The 19,516-nt window shown below is 39.1% G+C and overlaps 1 protein-coding gene across 2 annotated transcripts in view; it reads right to left on the bottom strand.

Annotated features, from left to right (window-relative positions):
- Window positions 1-19,516, bottom strand: part of LRP6 (LDL receptor related protein 6) — a 704,489-nt gene that overhangs the window by 607,384 nt on the left and 77,589 nt on the right. For both annotated transcript variants that reach the window (XR_011337960.1, XM_069863528.1), the window contains exons 6-10: window positions 18,795-19,191; window positions 18,087-18,258; window positions 3,345-3,561; window positions 1,677-1,966; window positions 640-866 (exon numbers count right to left, since the gene is read on the bottom strand). Coding sequence is in view for 1 of the 2 variants with exons in the window: in XM_069863528.1 (XP_069719629.1) it covers window positions 640-866; window positions 1,677-1,966; window positions 3,345-3,561; window positions 18,087-18,258; window positions 18,795-19,191 (1,303 nt within the window). In the remaining variant the exon portion in view is untranslated. The remainder of the gene's footprint in view (window positions 1-639; window positions 867-1,676; window positions 1,967-3,344; window positions 3,562-18,086; window positions 18,259-18,794; window positions 19,192-19,516) is intronic.

Genomic DNA, 19,516 nt, shown 5'->3' with positions numbered 1-19,516 from the left:
TGTTTTGCCTGGCCTTGCCCTACTCCTTTCTCCCTCCCCCTGCTTATTGCTCTACTTCTACTATTACATTTTAATCCAGCTGAGAAGTTTCTTTCTCAGGAAATCTTTCATTTTTGGGACAGGCAGATATAATTGTTTCCACTCTGTCCTTGCTTCTGTTGTCCATACCAACTAAAAAGGCTCCCTTATCTGAAGAAACAAACACCCTCCTTATTCACAGACAATAAGCTTCACTCCCCCACTCTCAAGTTAAATCATTTAATACCTTTATTGAACCTTAACTTGTGATTAAAAGGATCCTCATTTTTAAAAGGACAAATATTTTCTTTTCAAAGCTACAGCCTTTTCTAATTAATGAATTCCATACACCTAAAACTTCTTTGATTCTGTGGTTAATTAAAAAACTAAATATAAATCCCTTTTTAATGAGCTGCTCTCTTTTTTTTTTGTAGCATTCTTAATGATTATTCAGGACATACAGAGCGTATTCCTCCAGCCCTTGTGCTAAATTACCAGGTTATGTTTCCCAGCTCAGTTCTCTCAGGATTTATATGCAGTGCCTAACTAACATGCCCTAGAGGAAGAATTATGATGTTGTTTTTCACAATTCATAAACATAAAATTAAATCAGCAAGTTACCCTTCAGCAGGGTCTAACGCCAATGCCCGGGGACTGTCGAGATCTTTCCACACTAGCACTTGACGATGCTGTCCATCCAGCTTTGACACTTCTATACGATTTGTTCCAGTATCAGCCCAATACAAGTTCTTCCCCAGCCAATCTACAGCCATGCCTTCCGGGTAATCCAAGCCAAACTCCACAACGTGTTCCAGTGCACTGCCATTCATAAATGCTCTACTGATGGTCTGTAGGGATACATAGACACACAGGCAAATTAGAAATTTTACCAGTCTGTCATTGGGCTGGTTGTTTTCTTTGTTGCACTTTAAACACTTTCAGATTTCAGGCATCTCGCAGGAAAGAGGATCTGACAATATGCTACTTATTTGCAAGGCGAACAATGCTGCTATTCAGAAGTAATGATTTACTGTACTCCATGAACGTATTCTCTGTCAATTACAACAGCGTTTCACTGGGGAAATAAATGGGATAACTAGTCTGGTTCAATTAAGCAGTCTACATGCCAAAGTGACCTTAACTCAGTGCCAGCTTCGAGGGAGAAATATTTTGGCTCTCCCAGGACTATACAAAAGTATCGGTGTTATAGCATGGAACAATATTTAAAGCAGCTTAATGAAAAAGTCCAGGACAGAACAGCAAGAACCTAACGGCTGATCAGCTCAGCAGTACAAGTGCTTCAGTGCCGATATTTTAATTTAATTTCACTGAGTACCATTTCTTCTTGGTCATTTATTCAAAAATAATTCTTTCAACTTTTGCAGTCATGGACCAGCCTGCCATAGCAGACACAGCTAGAATCATGTTTTGATAATATATCAGAGTTCAGGCATCCCCTGATTTATTTTGACCACTTAGAAACCTGAAAGTCAAGCAGTAACATTAGGGTGGAACCAAATTGTTTTTGGCAAACATGGGCTTCCTTTCTGTGCCCTTAATATTACCTTCCACACAAGCTCCCCCATACTCATAACCCATTAGAAGTCATCTCAAGAACTTTGTAACAACTTAATAGTCAATATGGAATAAACCTCCACCTTCAGTGAAATGTCAGTCCAGTAAATTCGATTGTCTGTCACATCAAAATCCAGAGCAGAAGCCTCCTTGACCCCAGTCAGTGGAATAGCCACATTGTTGTTGTTAGTTTCTAAAGAGATTCGTCTGATATCCGCTCGCCGAGAAAACAGCAGGAAAGCTTCTGGGACGATGCAGGTCTTCATATCACTGATAAGCTCTAAGCCTATGGGGCAAGCGCAGCGAAGGCCTTGTGGTCTGTACAGACAAAGGTGGCTGCAGCCTCCATTATCCTCTGCACAAGGGTTTGTACCTGGAGTATACAATAAAAGCAAAAGCAATCATTACAAACTGACTTCAGATGGAAGATGAAGCCAGTCTCAGAAGACTGGATCTTGTTGTATTCTCTTGACCTCTTCTTGACCTCTTGTTGTATTCTGCCATCAACGACACTGAGTCCTTTAAGATACACATATAGCTTTCTTGGAATTAATTCACTTTTATTCATTTCCTGTAATTTTTTATATTCCTGTTACTTTACGCAGCTGGAAAGCCACCAGTTGTTTTCCTGATCCCATGAAACAAACTCAGCACTAGGGAAAAGATCTGGACCCCAGTAGGTGCTGATATTCTTGATGCGCATCACAAGCACTGAATGGATGTTAACTATGGAAACAAGCAAGTGTATGTTCTGTTGCCTTTTACAGTACACTGGTTCCAACTGTGTTCCTAAAAATGGAAAATTTGCAGATCTATTTTCACATCCATTCAACTGCCTCTTCTCTCCAGGATGCTAGTAAAGCAGCTCTTTAAAATACTCACTCGTGTACCTTGCACATGCTGGAAATCCACATACTAAGAGAGGCTCAGCATTACCAAGGTCAATCAGCCCAACAGTTTGAAAGAGGGCTGCATTTAACACGCATGCACCGCAGGGCATCTTGTTAACGTGGTAGCAGCAATGCAGAGATACACCTCAACTAGATTTGATTAATTCCCTGGGGTACAATCCAGACATGGTAGAAAGGAGCTGCAAGCCCCATACAGCAGGATTTTCAAGGAATGCGATGAGTTCTGCAATGCCACAACTGCACCGCTACCAGTGTTTGGATAGCCAATGATACCCAGTTTAAAGCTAGGTCCTGCATTTTCACACCACAGGCACCACAGGGCAAAAAGTACTTCTAGTTATTTTTAAAGATGATTTTGCAACATTAGTGTGAAAAGCACTGAACAGACTAAAAACAGCTCATTCTTAGCTTTTGCATACCAGGAGCACATGTGCAGATTGCAAGATGAAAAGCTGCTACAGCTGCAGTTTCATAAACAGCTGGGCTAATCTAATAGCTGGCTGTTACAAAGAGAAGTTCTCATTTTTCATGATCCTTCTTCTCCCCTTACTGGATCCAGGGTTGTTCAGACCTATGAACTGCTCCAATTCCTTAAAGCAGCAGAAAATTATCCATTCTGGGGGGTATCTGGTTGCTTTCCAGCTGGTAATCTTCCGAGTTGGAGAAATCAACTACTTCACAAAAAAAATCCACTCTCTCCCATCAAACTGCAACCTGCAGTTATCATGAAATAAAATTAAGTTCTACTCATTTCTAAAAACCAAAAAAGTGTACAAAGTGGTACATGCAGAACAGCACTGCTAAAATTTTCTATTGCATTTTACTTGCAGCCTCACTCACCAATTATCTGGCGGACGTTTGTAGCTTTTAGGCCCATTAGATCAGGCAGCTGATCTATGATGATCTCTCTCTCTGCTGTTCGCTTATGCACACGTTCAATACTACGTCTTTGCCAGTCTGTCCAATAAACATAGTCTCCCAACAGTGTGAATCCAAAGATATGAGGCAGCTTGTCCTCCACCAGAACTCTTCTCCCAGTTCCATCAGTGTTCATGACCTATGGATACACATGAACACAAGCTTACTACATGTACAGAGTAATTCTTTCACCATTTATCAGAGATTTATTAACCAGCTGCTCCACACTTAAACTTTAAATTAAAAAATAATCTCCTAGACATCAAAATGCTATCAATGTTCTGCAGAAGTCTATTTCAACAGGTATTTATTCTAAAAACCACAGAGGACCACTTATATATAAGGCTATTCTCATAAGCAGATTGCATCTTGAAATTATGATACAACATTCCTCATATTTGCTTTATGAACTAATATTATGTGTGCCTATTGGAGGTTGCCTCTCTCTCTCATGTCTGACTTGCGTCTCTTGATTTAGTCTTAAATGGGAGACACTACATTTTAGTCAAATGAAGACAAGCTTACAATCTCAATGAGTTCTGGCTCAGAATCTTGCAATCCACAGAGCCTCCCAAGTGAACTTCGCCCAGGTTACAGCTAGCAATAAGAGGAGGCCCCACATAAACGCTGGGAGGCAAACAGCCAAGATCTATAGAATATGCTTATATCTCCAAGTCTGAATAAAGAACCAGTTTTACATTCTTCAAAATGAAGTTTAGTATTTTTTTGTACTAGAAGGAACAGCAATAGTCTGTAAATAATTGCATGCCTTTGATCAAGACACTTGAATTCACTGCGTCATTTTTCTTTACTGCTAAAAAGAAGTAATACCTAACTTCCTCAAAGAGGCACTGGAAGGATTAATTAAACATATGTGTGCATGTTCAAGTGATCAAGTATCTTACGAATGCCATGTATTATTAGAAAAAGTACCATACTGACAGGAGCAACAGCCCTGTTTCAAAAGAAGCTTAAAAATGATTCAGCACTGTAATTTTATACAAGTTCTTTCTGAACTACTTCTACTCAAGTACACAGTTTAAGTTTGCAGCATGCATATTACCCTTCCAAGAAAAATACCAACCACCTTACTGTAAAAAATCCCCAAAATAACATGATTCATAAAAGTCAAGGTAGTATTCGAGTTGCTGAAATATTAAATCATGTTTCCCACTATCAAAGGATGTTCCAAGTCAAGGACTTGGAAAAGGATGACTTGTTAAATCACTGTTTTCAAACTTCTCTCACTTCCCTTGGTGGAATAGAGAAGTCTGTATGATTTCCCATTCTTCCCATGGCTCAAATCCAAAGACTTTGCAATGACAGCCTTCAGGATCAATTGGTTTAGTAGATGGCTGATGCTCTGTGGTCAGAAGAATTTCCTAGCACATGAGAAACAAGAGGGCTAGTCTGGAGCAAGTCCTGTCTTTTGACAACCCAAGCACATCTGAGAAGGGAGGAAAGGAATAGGAGTTTCAGTTCCGTTTCTCCGCTTTTCTCAGCATACAGTATGATGAGCATGGTAATATGCCAGTTTTAAGTTCACTAAAAAGTGGAAGAAAAGGCTTTAATCTTCACAATAATTCAGCTTCTCCTTAAAACTATTCCCTGTCATAAAATTCCAGATAATACTGCATTTACCCTCAGTAGGTCAGAATGGGAACTGAATGTGCACATTTCCTACCGAAACATGAAAGGGCTTACTTGTTCATGTGTAGGAATAGGCTCCATATTTACTTTGGTAAAAAAACCTCATAATTACTCTGTGGAACTGGCTTACTGAAAAACATTTGGTGTAGTCATCTACAGCGCACTTCCACACATGCACTAACGCACATGCATCACAAAGATAAGATGAGCATCACTAGAAGTATTTATTCCTGCATTCTCAGTTAAACTCTTTAGAAAGACAAGCACAGTACTTGCAGCTTCACTTTGCATTATGCTGCATTTAGAATCATATAATCATTAGGCTGGAAATTACCTCAGAGATCATCAACTCCAACTGTACCTGTCTACTACTAAATCGTGTCCCCAAGCAACTCATCTACCTGCTTTTTAAACACCTCAAGCTTTACCATCCTAAAGCTGTAGCTTATATCCTTTACACTGATAACCAAGTCCAAACACAGCTTTTCCTATCACAGACTGTTGAGATGGGCTCAGTGCCCAGCATAATTGCCTTATTTCTGGACTTGCTTTCGAAAACAAGCTCTGCTATTCCATTTATTGTACTTCAGACAATTTCAGCATCTGCTGGCTCTCTCAATTCCTAGCAGCACGCCTCCTACACTCTGTTTTGACAAATAAGGTTGCTAAACAACAGGCTAATGGTTAACTTCAGAACCAGGGATACAGATTTAACATCCATAAGATAAACTCTGAGTTCCAGACCTTAAGCCCACCATCCCCTCAAGAAACCACTACCAAGCAAAAATGATCATCCCCTTTCCCCACCACCTCTTCCTAACAATAACACAGTCATTGTGTGCTCCTGCAATAACTTGTTTCTCCCCCCTTAAATTACAGAGATGAGCCATTTGCTTGCAACTAATGAATATATGGCAATTAGTGCTTGCTAGGCAGCCCAAACAGAAATACAGAACGAACAGATGCTGCAAAGTGAACCGACTAAAACCACACAGAAATAACCACCAAAATATCAGTACCATAAAGCAGTACTTTTAGATACTACGCTTTTTGCCTTGTACTTACAAGAAGGAAGAAGCTTCTGTATTTAAGGGGGTACTTGGCTACTGGCAAAGAGAATTAGTTGGAAGGTGTATGATACCAGATGAACTTTCTTTTGCAAACTTTAAAAGAGGAGGTGTTCAAATAAGCTTTCTCTTATACTGAAAGTCAGGAAAAGAGAAGGGAGGATCTTCAGGATTAAGCATCTGCTTTCAATTTTGGTTTTTTCCCCACATACAGGTTATTTTGAAAGATAGTTTTACGTCATCTAGACAAAACAGGCAACTACTTGAAAGCACTTACACATACCTGCCACCCTACTCCCACAGCAGTCTTACATGAGCACATCTGTGCAAAATTACTTAATTTAAACATTTGCCAATTAGCAGCTGGGTAACTCTGTATGAATAGCTCCATGGCACCACATTGCCTGCCTCACTTCAGCTGCAATTTAGAATATTTGAATATAATTCCATCCATAGACTACAGAACCAGTCAGGTATAAGGCAGAAGGAAAGTGGCAGAAGATATAGGAACGATACATATAATCAGCACAAAAAAAAAAAATCAGTAATAAACCAACTTCAAAGGATTTCAGCATCATCTTTTCACATACTGAAACTCAGGTGACAACTGAGTCCCAGCCAATACTGTTACACATTCGTTCCCCCTCCCCAGCCCCAGATGGATCCGCTCACAGTGAAGCCCATGGCCACAGAATCCCCCATACGAGAAACCCACCTTCTCCTACCACGAGGAAGTGTCTCCAGTGGTTTACGCTGCTTTAACCACAATGTGGTGTGGGTTTCACATTCTGAGGCCATCCCAAATACTACAAACCACAGTGAGAATACAGACCACAACAGGAAACAGATGTGGTATAACCACAAACACTACCTTTACTAAAAGAGCAAGTAGCTCCATGAAAAAATATGAAGCTAAGTAGAAAAATTAACTCCTTGGGAAACATAGTAGATATACTGCCTGTAGAATAAGGGCTTCATTTATCTTAGAATAATAATGAATACAAGCCTATGGCCTCATGAAAATACAGCTTATTCAAAATAAATTAATTAACACAGAAAATGTGGCAATATTTTAAGATGCTGCACTTAATGGCTAGCAGGAACAATAAAAGCCTCACAAACTTTTAAGTATCACTTCTATTTTAAAATTACAGACTGGACTGCACAGTGTTATATTCTAAAGGTCTTTCCATCAGATAACTTGGATTCAAATTCACTCCTGAATACCAGTAATAAACTGTGACAAAAAGCCTAATGCAGTAAATTTACCTTTCTGATACTCTGGGACTTAAATGTACAGTAATTGAATGTACACTTGTAATTTGCTTGGTTTTAGTCTAGAGCTCAATTATTACACCTTACAAGTCTGTGAAAATAATGGTCAGAGCTTGTGCAGGAGCCTTGGCAAAGGTATGCAAGGCCCAAACAGGACTAGGAATCTGCTCAAGTCTAGCAGACCAAGGCCACAGGCAGTACAGACTAGGCTGTTCCACACTAGCTCATATCCATTTGCTGTGGAAAATGGCATTAAACGCTTCACAGAAGTCCAGGTAAACACTACTCTTCCCTCTTCCTGCAGAGAAGGACTTGGGGGTGCTGATTGATGAGAAGCTCAACATGAGCCATCAGTGTGTACCTGCAGCCCAGAAGGCCAAACTTGACCGGGGCTGCATCTGTAGAACTGTGGCCAGCAGATCGAGGGAGGGATTCTGCCTTTCTATTCCTCCTTTGTGAGACCTCACCTGGAATATTGTTTCCAGTTCTGGAATCCTCAACATAAGAAAGATATGGAGCTGTTGGAACGGGCCCAGAGGAGGGCTACAAAGATGATGACAGGGCTGGAGCACCTCCCATAGGAGGACAGGCTGAGAGAGTCAGGGTTGTTCAGCCTGGAAAAGAAAAGGCTCCAAGGAGACCTTAGAGCAGCCTTCCAGTACCTGAAGGGGGCTACAAGAAAGCTGAGGAGGGACTTTTTACAAGGACAAGTAGTGACAGGACTAGGGACAATGGATATAAACTGGAGGGACATACGAAGGAATTTCTTCACAATGAGGGTGGTGAGGCACTGGAATAGGTTGCCTAGGCAAGTTGTGGCTGCCCCATCCCTGGAGATGTTCAAGGCCAGGTTAGACGGGGCCTTGGGCAGCCTGATCTAGTGGGACATGTCCCTGCCCATCACACGGGTGTTGGAACTGGATGATCTTTAAGTCTTCCAACCCAAACTATTCTATGATTCTATGTTAACAGAAAATGTTATTTCATTGTAGAATGTTTACCCTTTGTAAATCCCTCTCAGCTTTTCCTAATCACCTGCATCATTTGGCTTGTGAAAGGCTTCAGGACTCTTGCATTGCTTTCCTAGGGACTGAAGTAAGACTAATAGGCCTGCAGTTTCCTGGGTTCTCTTGTGGATGTAGTTATAAATAACCAGGGAGCACTTAAGTATCATGCATGCTGAGCTCTCTCTCAGCAGGACTTGAACAGAGGAAGTCAATAAATTGAAGTTTATAAATTGAACATTTATAAATGACACGACAGCTACTAACTCTGTATCTTAAGAAAATTAAAGATTACTTATAAGAACGGAACAGGCCTCTGTGATGGACTGAAAGCCCTCAGCTCCAATACAAGATGGTGCCAGACCTTTATTTATTTCACAAATATATACGTATCAGTAAACCAAAACACAAAAACCTCCCAAAACTTCATTTCGTAAAAATCCACGAACTGTTCTAATGTCAGATACGAACATCTCATAACCAACGACTAAGAATAACTTGAACATAAGACCTGATTTTAAAAGCTGACAGACAATTTTTGGACAGAGACCTTCGCAGTCTCTTGATTCCTGAACCTTCACCAGTACAAGCTTCCTGATTCTTAGAGAAGTCAAGAGACCCTACTTAATATACAAGACCTCAATTGCCCTGCTCAAGTATCACTCTACAATATTTCTAGCAGAGACCACAGCTAGGAACCATCTCTCCTCACTGACTCAAAGGAAGGATGAAATTGAAAAGATAAGGAATAAGAGAATGTTCTCACTCCGTGGCAATATTTTGTGTGTTACATGCTCCACAAATGCAGAACACACTATCTTGTTATTTTCATGCTGAAATGTACTCTCACATGTGGTTTACCTCTCAGCACAATAAAAAAAAATCCACGACCTTTTGGCACAGGAACATCACAGAAACTCTTCCGTAGCAGACCTTAAACCCTTAAACTCTTGAATTGTTCTAGTGACAAGGTGGGTTCCTTGCAATAGTTTGAAAGACAGCAGAAAAACGTCATAAAGCATTGCCACCTTCACAGTCTCAGCATGGGTCATACCATGGCAATCTAGGAACAGATACAGCTAAAAAAACAGTTATGTGAATAAGTGAATTTCTCATGAGTTTTATCATTAACACTAATAATCATGATCTGTGTAAGATGACTGCAAACATCTACTACTGTAAGACAGCTCTGAAATATTGAATTCAACACATGTATCCCAGATATTTCAACATACCATGGAAAAAGCATCTTGAAAAAGGCCTATATTATAGTTTAGGATTCTTAAAGGTTTAGGCCTAGTTATTTCAGCCCTGATTATTCAAGGATAAATACTTACATGTGCTGCTTATTTGATGCACACATATTGACTAAGTCATGACACTATAAATCAAGAATATGACTGTTAATCTTCAACCTAAACGTACATCCTACTATATCAGAGAAATGAAAAACAGCACTAACTCATTCAATTTATTTAGTTAAGGAAAAAAAAAAACCTGTGGCACCATATGTCTCAAAAATAACTCTTAAAGATAGCTAGAATGCTTTCTGAACACTACATGAACTTTTTCCAGACTGGGTTTGAGAACTATGTATTTTCAACTTGCTTCTTTAAGCAACATAAACAGAACAGACCACAATTATTTTACTGCAGTAAAGTCATACAATTAACACATCTACTATAAAACAGAAGCTCTAAAAGAGGAAAAAAGGGACATCTTGTCTATGTTTCCCATTGTATTAGTTGTCTCCTCTAAAAAATGTCCTGATCTACCCTCCCTGATGAAGCAATCAAAACTTTTAACTTGAGACAACTATGCCATTTATGTCATTAACTTACTGTTAAAAATATTTTCCCTTCATTCCAAAATGTTAAGAAAAGTTTTACGTATGGGATGGGAGGCCAACTCTTCACTGCACTGAAATCCTGGGAAATCAGTAGAAGGGATACCTGGAACACTTCATATTTGCTTCAGAAACCAAATGCCTCCAGCCAACTGTACAATTTCTTACTGTTAATTGTTTTATAATGGCTATTACCAATTTCTAATTTAACAGCTCCCCAGTATCCTCTATTTACTTCTGAGCTCTAATAATTTTTCCAAAGAACTCAAAACATCATCTTCCTGAGCATGGATAATACTCCTAATAGGACTGCAGCGAAGATAAATATGTAAAAAAAAAAACCAGAAAAGAGATTAACTTAATAAATAGCCTTTTCTATCATGCCACAGACACTGTTATAATCAAATTTCTTTCACAATAGGACAACTTTCCTAGCTCGCTGATCAATCAATGCCAACAACAGAACTGTTTTCTCAGAGATGGAATTTAATTTTAGAAACAACTGGTTGGGTTTTCAATGAAACAGCTCAAGGCAGGTGAAGTGACAAGAAGGCAGGGAAAGGAGTTTATAACTACTGTGACAATCAAATATGACTTTTAGGCAATCTCATGCAGCACAAAACCCCTCCCTGCATTTGTAACGAACTGACTACAACAAAAAATTGAGCTGAAATTATGAACAGGATGAGAAGAGAGGTTTTTCACAGGAAAAAAAAAAAGAGGCTCCTCTGTGACGATACAACTGAAAAACAATCATCAGTTGTAAAACAAAGTGAATAAAGATGCTTGGCTATGGAAATTAGTTTTGGTATGTTAATACATAAAGTGGAGTGACAACAGTCTCGGGGTATTCTGCTATGTTGTAACATGCCTATGCCCATTTGTCAACTAAGTCCTATGAGCAACCACATGCTTCACAGGAAGCAATGAACACTAGCAAAGACCAACATGAATCCCCATGGTGGTTTGCAGAGCTTACGAGACTGAGTTCAGCAACACAATTTCTAACGTTCTTCTGTTCTCTCCTTTCCAAAGTCACTTTCTTTCAGTACTTTACTCCAGGAACTTCCTACTTGTAATTTGTTCTCTACCTAACTTAGTGCTTTCCAGATTCCTCCATAAGCAACTATAACTGATTTTTTTTTTTTTTTTTGTAGAGGGAAAAAGTGTGGAAAGTTTTCTGCTATTTTGGCAAATCCGAATAGTTCAGGGAACAGTCCAATGAGTGACTCAGACAGTGCAAAGCTAGGGGAGGGCTCTGGGATACTTTCCACTTTTGGCAGTAGTAAGCTATTAAGTTGATTCAACAGCTCCCTTTGATAAATCGCTTCAATTCCAAGGGTCTCTGCATGTCCAAAAGCTTGGTTTTCCATCATAGGTATTTACCTGCCTAATAAAAGGTATTAACTTTCTTATAAGCCTTTTCTTGCAGACATTTGCAAAGTTACATCATGAATGGTATCAGAAAAAAAGTTTAGGTTAGGACTATAAAATCTCAGAGTTAAAGAAAAAACCTGTGTGAAAGCTGAGTAACTACTGAGAGGGATCAGAAGGTCACATCAATGCTCCTGAAGAACCCCAGGTCAAAGATCAGTACAATCTTTTTTGCACAGTAATGCAACTAAGCTTGGAAGAAGGGAAAAAAATACGCCAGAACATTGGAGAGTAAGGGGTAATAGCAGACTGACAAACAGCACTCAGCTGAATCAGAAATGCAGGATATGTCTTCACATGACTCCCTAGCTTACCTTCAAATATTACCTGAAGTATGTCACACTTGGTGAGGTCAGCTGATGGCTCTAGTTCTCTCAGTTTGGGGAAATGTTCTGTTTTCCCTAAGGTAACTGATACTAACTGCCAGGAGAGGCTTCTTACTTTCTAGATGAGACAAGAACATAAACTAAAATATAGTTTCCAAACTCAAACAGGAAAAATCTAGGAAGCACGTATGAAACATCAGTGGGATCCAAATGTATTTCAATTAGAAACATGCTAAGCCATTGGGAGGCCCATTTACACAGCTATCATCAGCAAAATGGGACTGCTGAATTGTTAGCAAAGCTTGTGAGGTAATTTCCAAGGTGGAAAGTATCAGTCAAGCTTCACAAATGTAAGCAACCACCAAGTCTGAGAAAAGTAAGCTTTCAATATTGATGATAATGTTCAAAAAGGTTATAGAACTAAGCACAACCTTCTGCTCAGATGCATCTCAAGTGCGGATATGTGTCTTTGACATCACAACCCCCATCCTCTCCTTAGAGTTAACAGAGAAGAATATGTGCTTTTAGAGGAGGACTCATCCAATCTATTCTAAACACTTACTTTAGGGTAAAGGAAGACACACTGCAGAAGTGCTGACTTCTAACATTTTCTATAAATGCAACATAAGGCAATTTACTGAAGTGAAAGTATCTACATATCATTGAATGAAAACCACCCACAGATTTCAGAGAAAAATGCAGACCATTCGAGACTGCAGAACCATTTTAAATTCATACGTCCAAGTCTTCTGTAATAAAGTATAATTCTAGGGCAGTAATTTCACTTCTTAGAAAAATACCATGCTTGGTGCCCAGATCACAGAGCCAAGTTAATCTTGAACAAGAGTTCTGGCTGTATCTAACCTTGTTATCTTCTTCCTGTTGCAAGGTGCCGGGAACCTCTCCCTGTTCCATTATGGGTAACTGTCTGTTGATAGCAGATCCCTCAGAACTTCTGAGATTCATCAACATAAGTGGTCTGTAATGGGCGCCTCAAACTTTTCACCTTTCCATTTTATTTAGATATTCTCAATTTATCAAAAGGCAGTAAGGAGTTGACTTTTGAACATTCACAAATCGAAACTGGCATGAATATCTTAAATATATTTCTTCTTTTTTTTTTATACTTCAACATTTGGAACAGCTGCAATAGATGCATGCCTAAGACACAATTCTGTAGAGATAATTCTGAAAAAAAAAAAAAAAGCCAGGAGGTCCTGGCTCAGCATTCAGAATCCACAGATAAGATGCCACTCAAATTCTTGTACCTGGCTCTTCAGTAGTCAAGAGACTTTATCAATACGTGGTCGATGCCTGCCACTTGTTTTGTTTTGTAGTATAGTTTTCCTATTGTGGTCTGCATCATGACATTTAATTCTTCCCTAAGTTCATTCGGAAGTTCAAAAGAAACCTCTCAAATAGATGTCATTCAAAGTATAAACTATGTTTTTGTAATAAGCCCTTACATTACTACTAGTTTCAAAAATCTGTATTTTTTTTCTTAATGAAGGTCTAGCAGGCATTAAGAAGCAATTTCAAATATTTGTTTCAACTACCTCAGTTCTCATACCTGCAAAAGCTTAGTGTAAGTACACAAAAGCAGCTGTGTTCAACAGCTAGGAATTCAATGGTTGTTTCTTCTCAATTTTCAAACCTCTGTTTCAAACTAAGGTGGATGAGATACGATCAGTAACCAGGCTTACAAGTCATCAGCATTTCACAATACGAAGCCTAATGCTATGAGACAAAATTTCTCAGTTGGAAATTAAATGGTGAATGCTTCAAAAACAAAATTTCCTTATTAGGGCTGCAGTAAAATTGAGGGAGTTGTCATCAGAGGAAAATATAGCCCTGCAATTTCAGGATTAGAATATGAATTAGAGCATTCTCTAGATGCCAAGCTCTTAGCTCCTGGGTCAAAGACAAAAACGTCCTCTCTGTTCATGATTTTTGTGCTCCGAAAAGTCTTAGCAGCATCCACTTTCTGTTGTCCGACAAGGCTGGGTTTTGAAGACTTGCGTGTACTTATGCTGAAAAACAGCAGGATATAAGACTTTCCATATTAATCATGAGGATTACAGACAGTAATGCCAGGCAAGGCTAATAGATTTTGGAATGCAGAAACACTTCAAGTTAGAGCTGCACTCAAAAATCACTAGATAATGATTGGATCTGTATAGGAGGCAGAGTCCCTTCTTTAAGCTCACCACTAGTAGGTGTAAGTGGGTATCATCCCAGGCTCTGAGAATGGAGAGCAGGAAGAAAGACGAATAAAGAAAAATGAAGCAAAGACAGAAAAACTGTGAGAAATCAGCCATATCATCATTGTTTCCTCTTAAAGCATACATACATACACACACACAGAGCTATTTCCAATTGTCCTATCAATACAAGCTTTGCTTACCATTTAAAACCCAACCTACTCCTTAAAACAGGTAGCGTACGTGCTCAGAAGACAAATATTCACTTGAGCAGGAAAACATAAGACCAATTCAACAGAGCATATCATACATTTTTAACCTCATAGCACGGCAGGAAAATGCTTTAAACCTGTAGCAAGTCAATGAGAAATCTTCCCTACTGGTAAGCACAATAGCAGCCATCCATTTCAATAGAAGTTTATCAGCAGTGAAACCTGACCGAGATAAATGACGAAGCTGTTGAGCCACAGCCTGCTTCTGCCTGCTGCAGGCTGCCAGATAAAATGGGAACAAAAGCTCCCTGCTGTACCCCCTACCAGTCTCCATTAACCCCTGCTGATGCTTTATTATCGTCTGGGGGCTCCAGAACAGCATAGCATGAATCAGTGTGTAAAAAATAAATAATAAAAACTCATATGTAGCACAAACAAAACAGACACATAGCTTGCAAGAAACATTTCATTTTGGTAGCACAGCAATCAAATAATGGTTCTGAGGAATTCACATACTAGGGGAAAAAAAAAGGTACCATGTATGTAAAATCATATATGAAAAACTACACAATAGAACAATTGTGTAGAACAATTGGCAATAGAACACAACTACACAAATGTGTCTCCTGCTTTTACCCCTCCTCACAAATATATACAAACATAGACAAGCAAAGTGGGAACCAGGATACATTCTGATGTCTTCATGACCAACTGCAAGTTTCATCTTTTGATCCTGTCGCAAATATACTCTTTGTTGCACCTCCTCCACTGTCCTTCCTCCAAATATGAGTTTAAAACATTTACTGAAGGTCAAAGCATCTTTCTTCTACTAAACCGATATCAAAAAAATGGATGAGAAGAGCAGGGAAAGTGTTACAAATCTCCTCAGGATTCATGGTTGCCATAGGAGAGGAAGGCAGTGGGAGGAAAAGCGAATACTTGAAACGTTAGTAATATTCTAGCTATCATAGATTTTGATAGTGTTATTGCAGCCTGAGATTTCTGTAGCCTAACATAACAAAGTCAATCTCTCATAAAAGATTACAGAGAGACCACACAAGATCCTGAGAAAAATTCACTAAGATTCATCAGTAAAAGAAACTCACTTCTACATTTGCATCACTTATTACTTGTAGGGGGAATCTACTTTAGACCTAACATTCTCTTGGATGAACACTCCCTCTTCATCCTTTAGAGCCTTTCCACGCTTTACTAATTACAGAAGCTGTACTCAACTCACACCCTGCTCTGTCACTCTCAGATGTCATAGATTTTTAACCCATTTCTAACCCTCTGCAGCACAGTGAGCAAGCAGCAATATTGTATCTAAGGAAGATTATGAAGTTCTTCCTAAAGCTAATGCAACAAGCTAACAGAATAAAGACTCCTCAACCTTCAAGGAATAGAACAGACTCAACAGAGGAAAAGAGAGAGGCTGTATGAGTACAATCCAAAGGTCCACCCATCCCGGTATCCTGTCTTAGACAAAACTTAGACTTACAGAGCAGCGTAACAAAGCAAATACATACTGAAACTTTTCAAAGTTTTTTTCATTCTGCAGCAATTTACAATTCAGTGATCTGTGGTCCATAAGGCAATTCTATCTCAGACTTACCCAATCCTCCTAGTAACACATGTAAACTTTTAATATCCACAACCATTTCCACAACTTACCACATACTGTCTGAAGAACCATCTGCTTTTGTTTGTTCTGCATTCATCACCTACCAGTATCACTTATGAACGCAAATTTCTTCTATGAAAAAAGGTGAGTTTGGGGAAGGCCTGGTCGCCTTATACATAACTTTCTTGATTTTATAGATCTGTCACATATCCCCAAATTAACACCTTCTGCAATTAAAAAAACCCCACCCAAATCCTCAAACAAAACTAAAATCCAAAACCAAAGAAAAATTGTGGGAGAATTTTTTCCCCATGTCTTCAAAGGTTTTACCCAGGCATTTTCAAGATTTTCTGCACATTTATGTTAATAGTTACAAAGTGTTAACTTTTTATAAAAAGCACTAACAGTAAAAATATAACACTTCAAGCCTCACAGGAAAAAAAAATAACTAGAAATACTGAAACCTTATGATTATAAATCTTGTCCAATGCCCTGTATACAGATGTTACATGACAACCTGGAACAAACTCATCGTGTTGGCTCACAGTGGTTTAAAAACAATGAAATGGAAATTGTCCTAGCAGACTGTGCCAGATCTGATATCTTCTGTCCTGCCACAGACACTGTAATGTTGGCATAAACGTTATATCATGTGTTCTAGCCAGTTTAATAGATATTCAGCAGCAAGCTCATGCCCAATCTAGATGAAAACTTCCAACACAAACTGATCCAGCACTGTACATACTCATTATTAATCAACATGGAACCATGATCTGAGTAAGACTGAAGCACATGAGAAAAACTCAAGTGTTTTGGCAAGCATGGGAGTGGAGAATGCCTAACTTTCCTTTTGCAAAATACATTCAAGTCCAAGACAGTATCAGGGCTGAAATGCTCAATCTGTTATAAATAAATCTCTAAGCACAGCTAAGACTTTTCCCTTCTTTTCTCAGAGCTGATATAATGTTAGACGAATTACAGACTATAAATCTTGGTTTTAGGACCAAAAAAACCATGCATCCCAAGGCTCTCCCTGGGAGTGCTTCAAAGCCATTTACCTTGGAGGACTGGAGCTACCTTGACTCTGAAGGAGAACAAACAGTTATGTGACCTTTCAGCACAAGACTATGACTTCACATGGACTTATTTGTAATTATAAATAAATCAAATCATTTCATAAGGCTAGAAGATATTATGCCTAATACGATACGTGCTGAAAATTATTTGCAATGGTTAAGGATTCACTAAGAAAAGCTATAACTCATCAAAAGAAAAGGTAAATCTACCAGGACATATAGCAAAGGCAAATAGTGCTATTATGCACAAGGTAGTAGCCGGTTCCCCCGCTTCCTGATAATCTGTTTTTTGATGGTGAATGGAACAAATACTAAACTACACTACTTTCTCAGAGACTGGCAGAAAGATAATAAATATCAGATTTATTCCATAAATGTTACATAACAAAAGAAACAGAAGATTTTCAATGTGGGAGAGAACAGTATTTTTGTTTTCAATTAAAAATCTTTGGCAGAACATACCAGAAAAAGGGAAATCTATCCGCTCACTGGCACCCTTATAAAACAAGGGAGATGCCAAGTATAGAGGATTTGTGGAAGTAAAATAATTATACATGAAAGGAGATCTATTTCTTTAGAATATGTTCGACTAATGTTTAAGCTGAGCAGTGCAAAAAGAGGAAGATTTTTTTTAACCTGCAAACATTACTCCCAGTAAAAGCTTTTTTCCTGATGATCTAAGAAATACCTTATTTAACAAATCCTTATCACACTGTCTTAAAATGAGGGCTCTACTACATGGCTTTTGTGTCCATTTTACAAACAGAAAAAAGGAGGAAGAACAGTGAGTAAATTGCCCAAAGACAGAATAATTCTTTTTTTTCATAGCACAAATCAACCATTGTCCTATTGTCCTTTTTGGGCTGCATCAGAATTTAAATACCTAGAAAAGTAGAGTACATACATTCTCTAACTCCATGGAGTTAAAAAAGCAAGTGCAATTACAAACCTCTATTTTGTCTGTTTTGGCATCTCCCCAGTATATTTTGCTTTCTTCATAATCCAACGCCAGTCCATTTGGCCAGCCAAGCGAGGTATTCACCAGCACAATTCTGTCTGAGCCATCTAATGCTGCCCTCTCGATCTTTGGGATTTCTCCCCAGTCAGTCCAGTACATGTACCTGCAAAGGAAACAAAATCTTAAGAACTCTTGTTAACCTAAACTTTCAATACTGACACAGCTTCTTCTGGACTACCGTTCCCCGAAACCACACCACACACAGAAAAGCACGTTTCTAAGCTAAATACATTCCCTTACTTCAGTAAAGAAGCCCAAACCATTCAGAAAGTATCAGTATCTAAACACACTGCCCCTTCATACAAAACTCTTATCATCCTCTCAACCAGATAACATAACTAGTGCTATTAGCTACAGTAAAGAAACAGGTCAACACAGTATCCCCGCAACACACTTTTTTTAAACAGGAGAATAAAACCTAAAGACAGATAAGATCACTAGCCAGGCAGCCAAAGGGGAGCAGTAGTTCCTGTGCCTCAGAGCCTTTACTTCGCAAGAATCCCAGTATTCTCATTTTGAGGACTCAGGAGTTTAACGTTGCATCTGCATAGACAGATAGTTCACATCTGCATACAGGCAGACAGAGGTATCTTCTTTATATGACTAATGTTTTTTAAATGCCCATGAACGGCTGCTTACCCAACCATAGGATCCAGCACAATAGCTCTGGGTTCTTCCAGGTCTTCTGATATCAAGATTTTTCTCATGGTTCCATTAAGCCTCGTAACTTCAATACGGTCTGTGCCAGTGTCAGTCCAATACAGATTTCGGGCGACCCAGTCCACAGCAATGCCATCAGGATGCGCGATCTGTGCTGTGACAACAAACTGACTACCTGACCCATCGATGAATGAGCGGCGGATGGCTCTAACTTCATCATCGGTCCAATAGATGTACCCTTCCAGAGGGTCAAAGTCAATGGCAATGGCATGACGGATGTCCTCCAGTGGCAAAACGATGTCAGTAAAATCTGGGGTGTCTAAGGAAATTCGCCTCAGATCTGTCCGGCGGGCTAGAAGGAGCAGTTCAGTGGCACCTACACGAATAAGGCAAAACCACAACCACCTTACAGAATGGTTTTCTTACACTGTACAGAAAGCCTATAAGCGGTGAACCCAATTCTGCACGAGGTGGTACAAGGTAATGTAGCTACCTTGATTTCACCAGACCTAACCAAACTGATGGGCATCAGCAGTGAGTTTCATTCAAAGGCTGCAAATATGAGGTTATTCTTCCACAGAGCAAGTGAGATGTGTTGATAGAGAAAACTCAGTGGTCATTTCCTCGTCCAAAATGTATTAAGTTAGACATATTTTTGATCCCTATAATTCTTTCCAAAGATACTGAAATAGATATGCAGT

The sequence above is a fragment of the Phaenicophaeus curvirostris genome, chromosome 1 (assembly GCF_032191515.1).
Source record: "Phaenicophaeus curvirostris isolate KB17595 chromosome 1, BPBGC_Pcur_1.0, whole genome shotgun sequence".
In the NCBI taxonomy this organism is placed as follows: Eukaryota; Metazoa; Chordata; class Aves; order Cuculiformes; family Cuculidae; genus Phaenicophaeus; species Phaenicophaeus curvirostris.
Note: the sequence above shows the minus strand (reverse complement) of the source record. Positions and strands in the feature narration are given on the sequence as shown.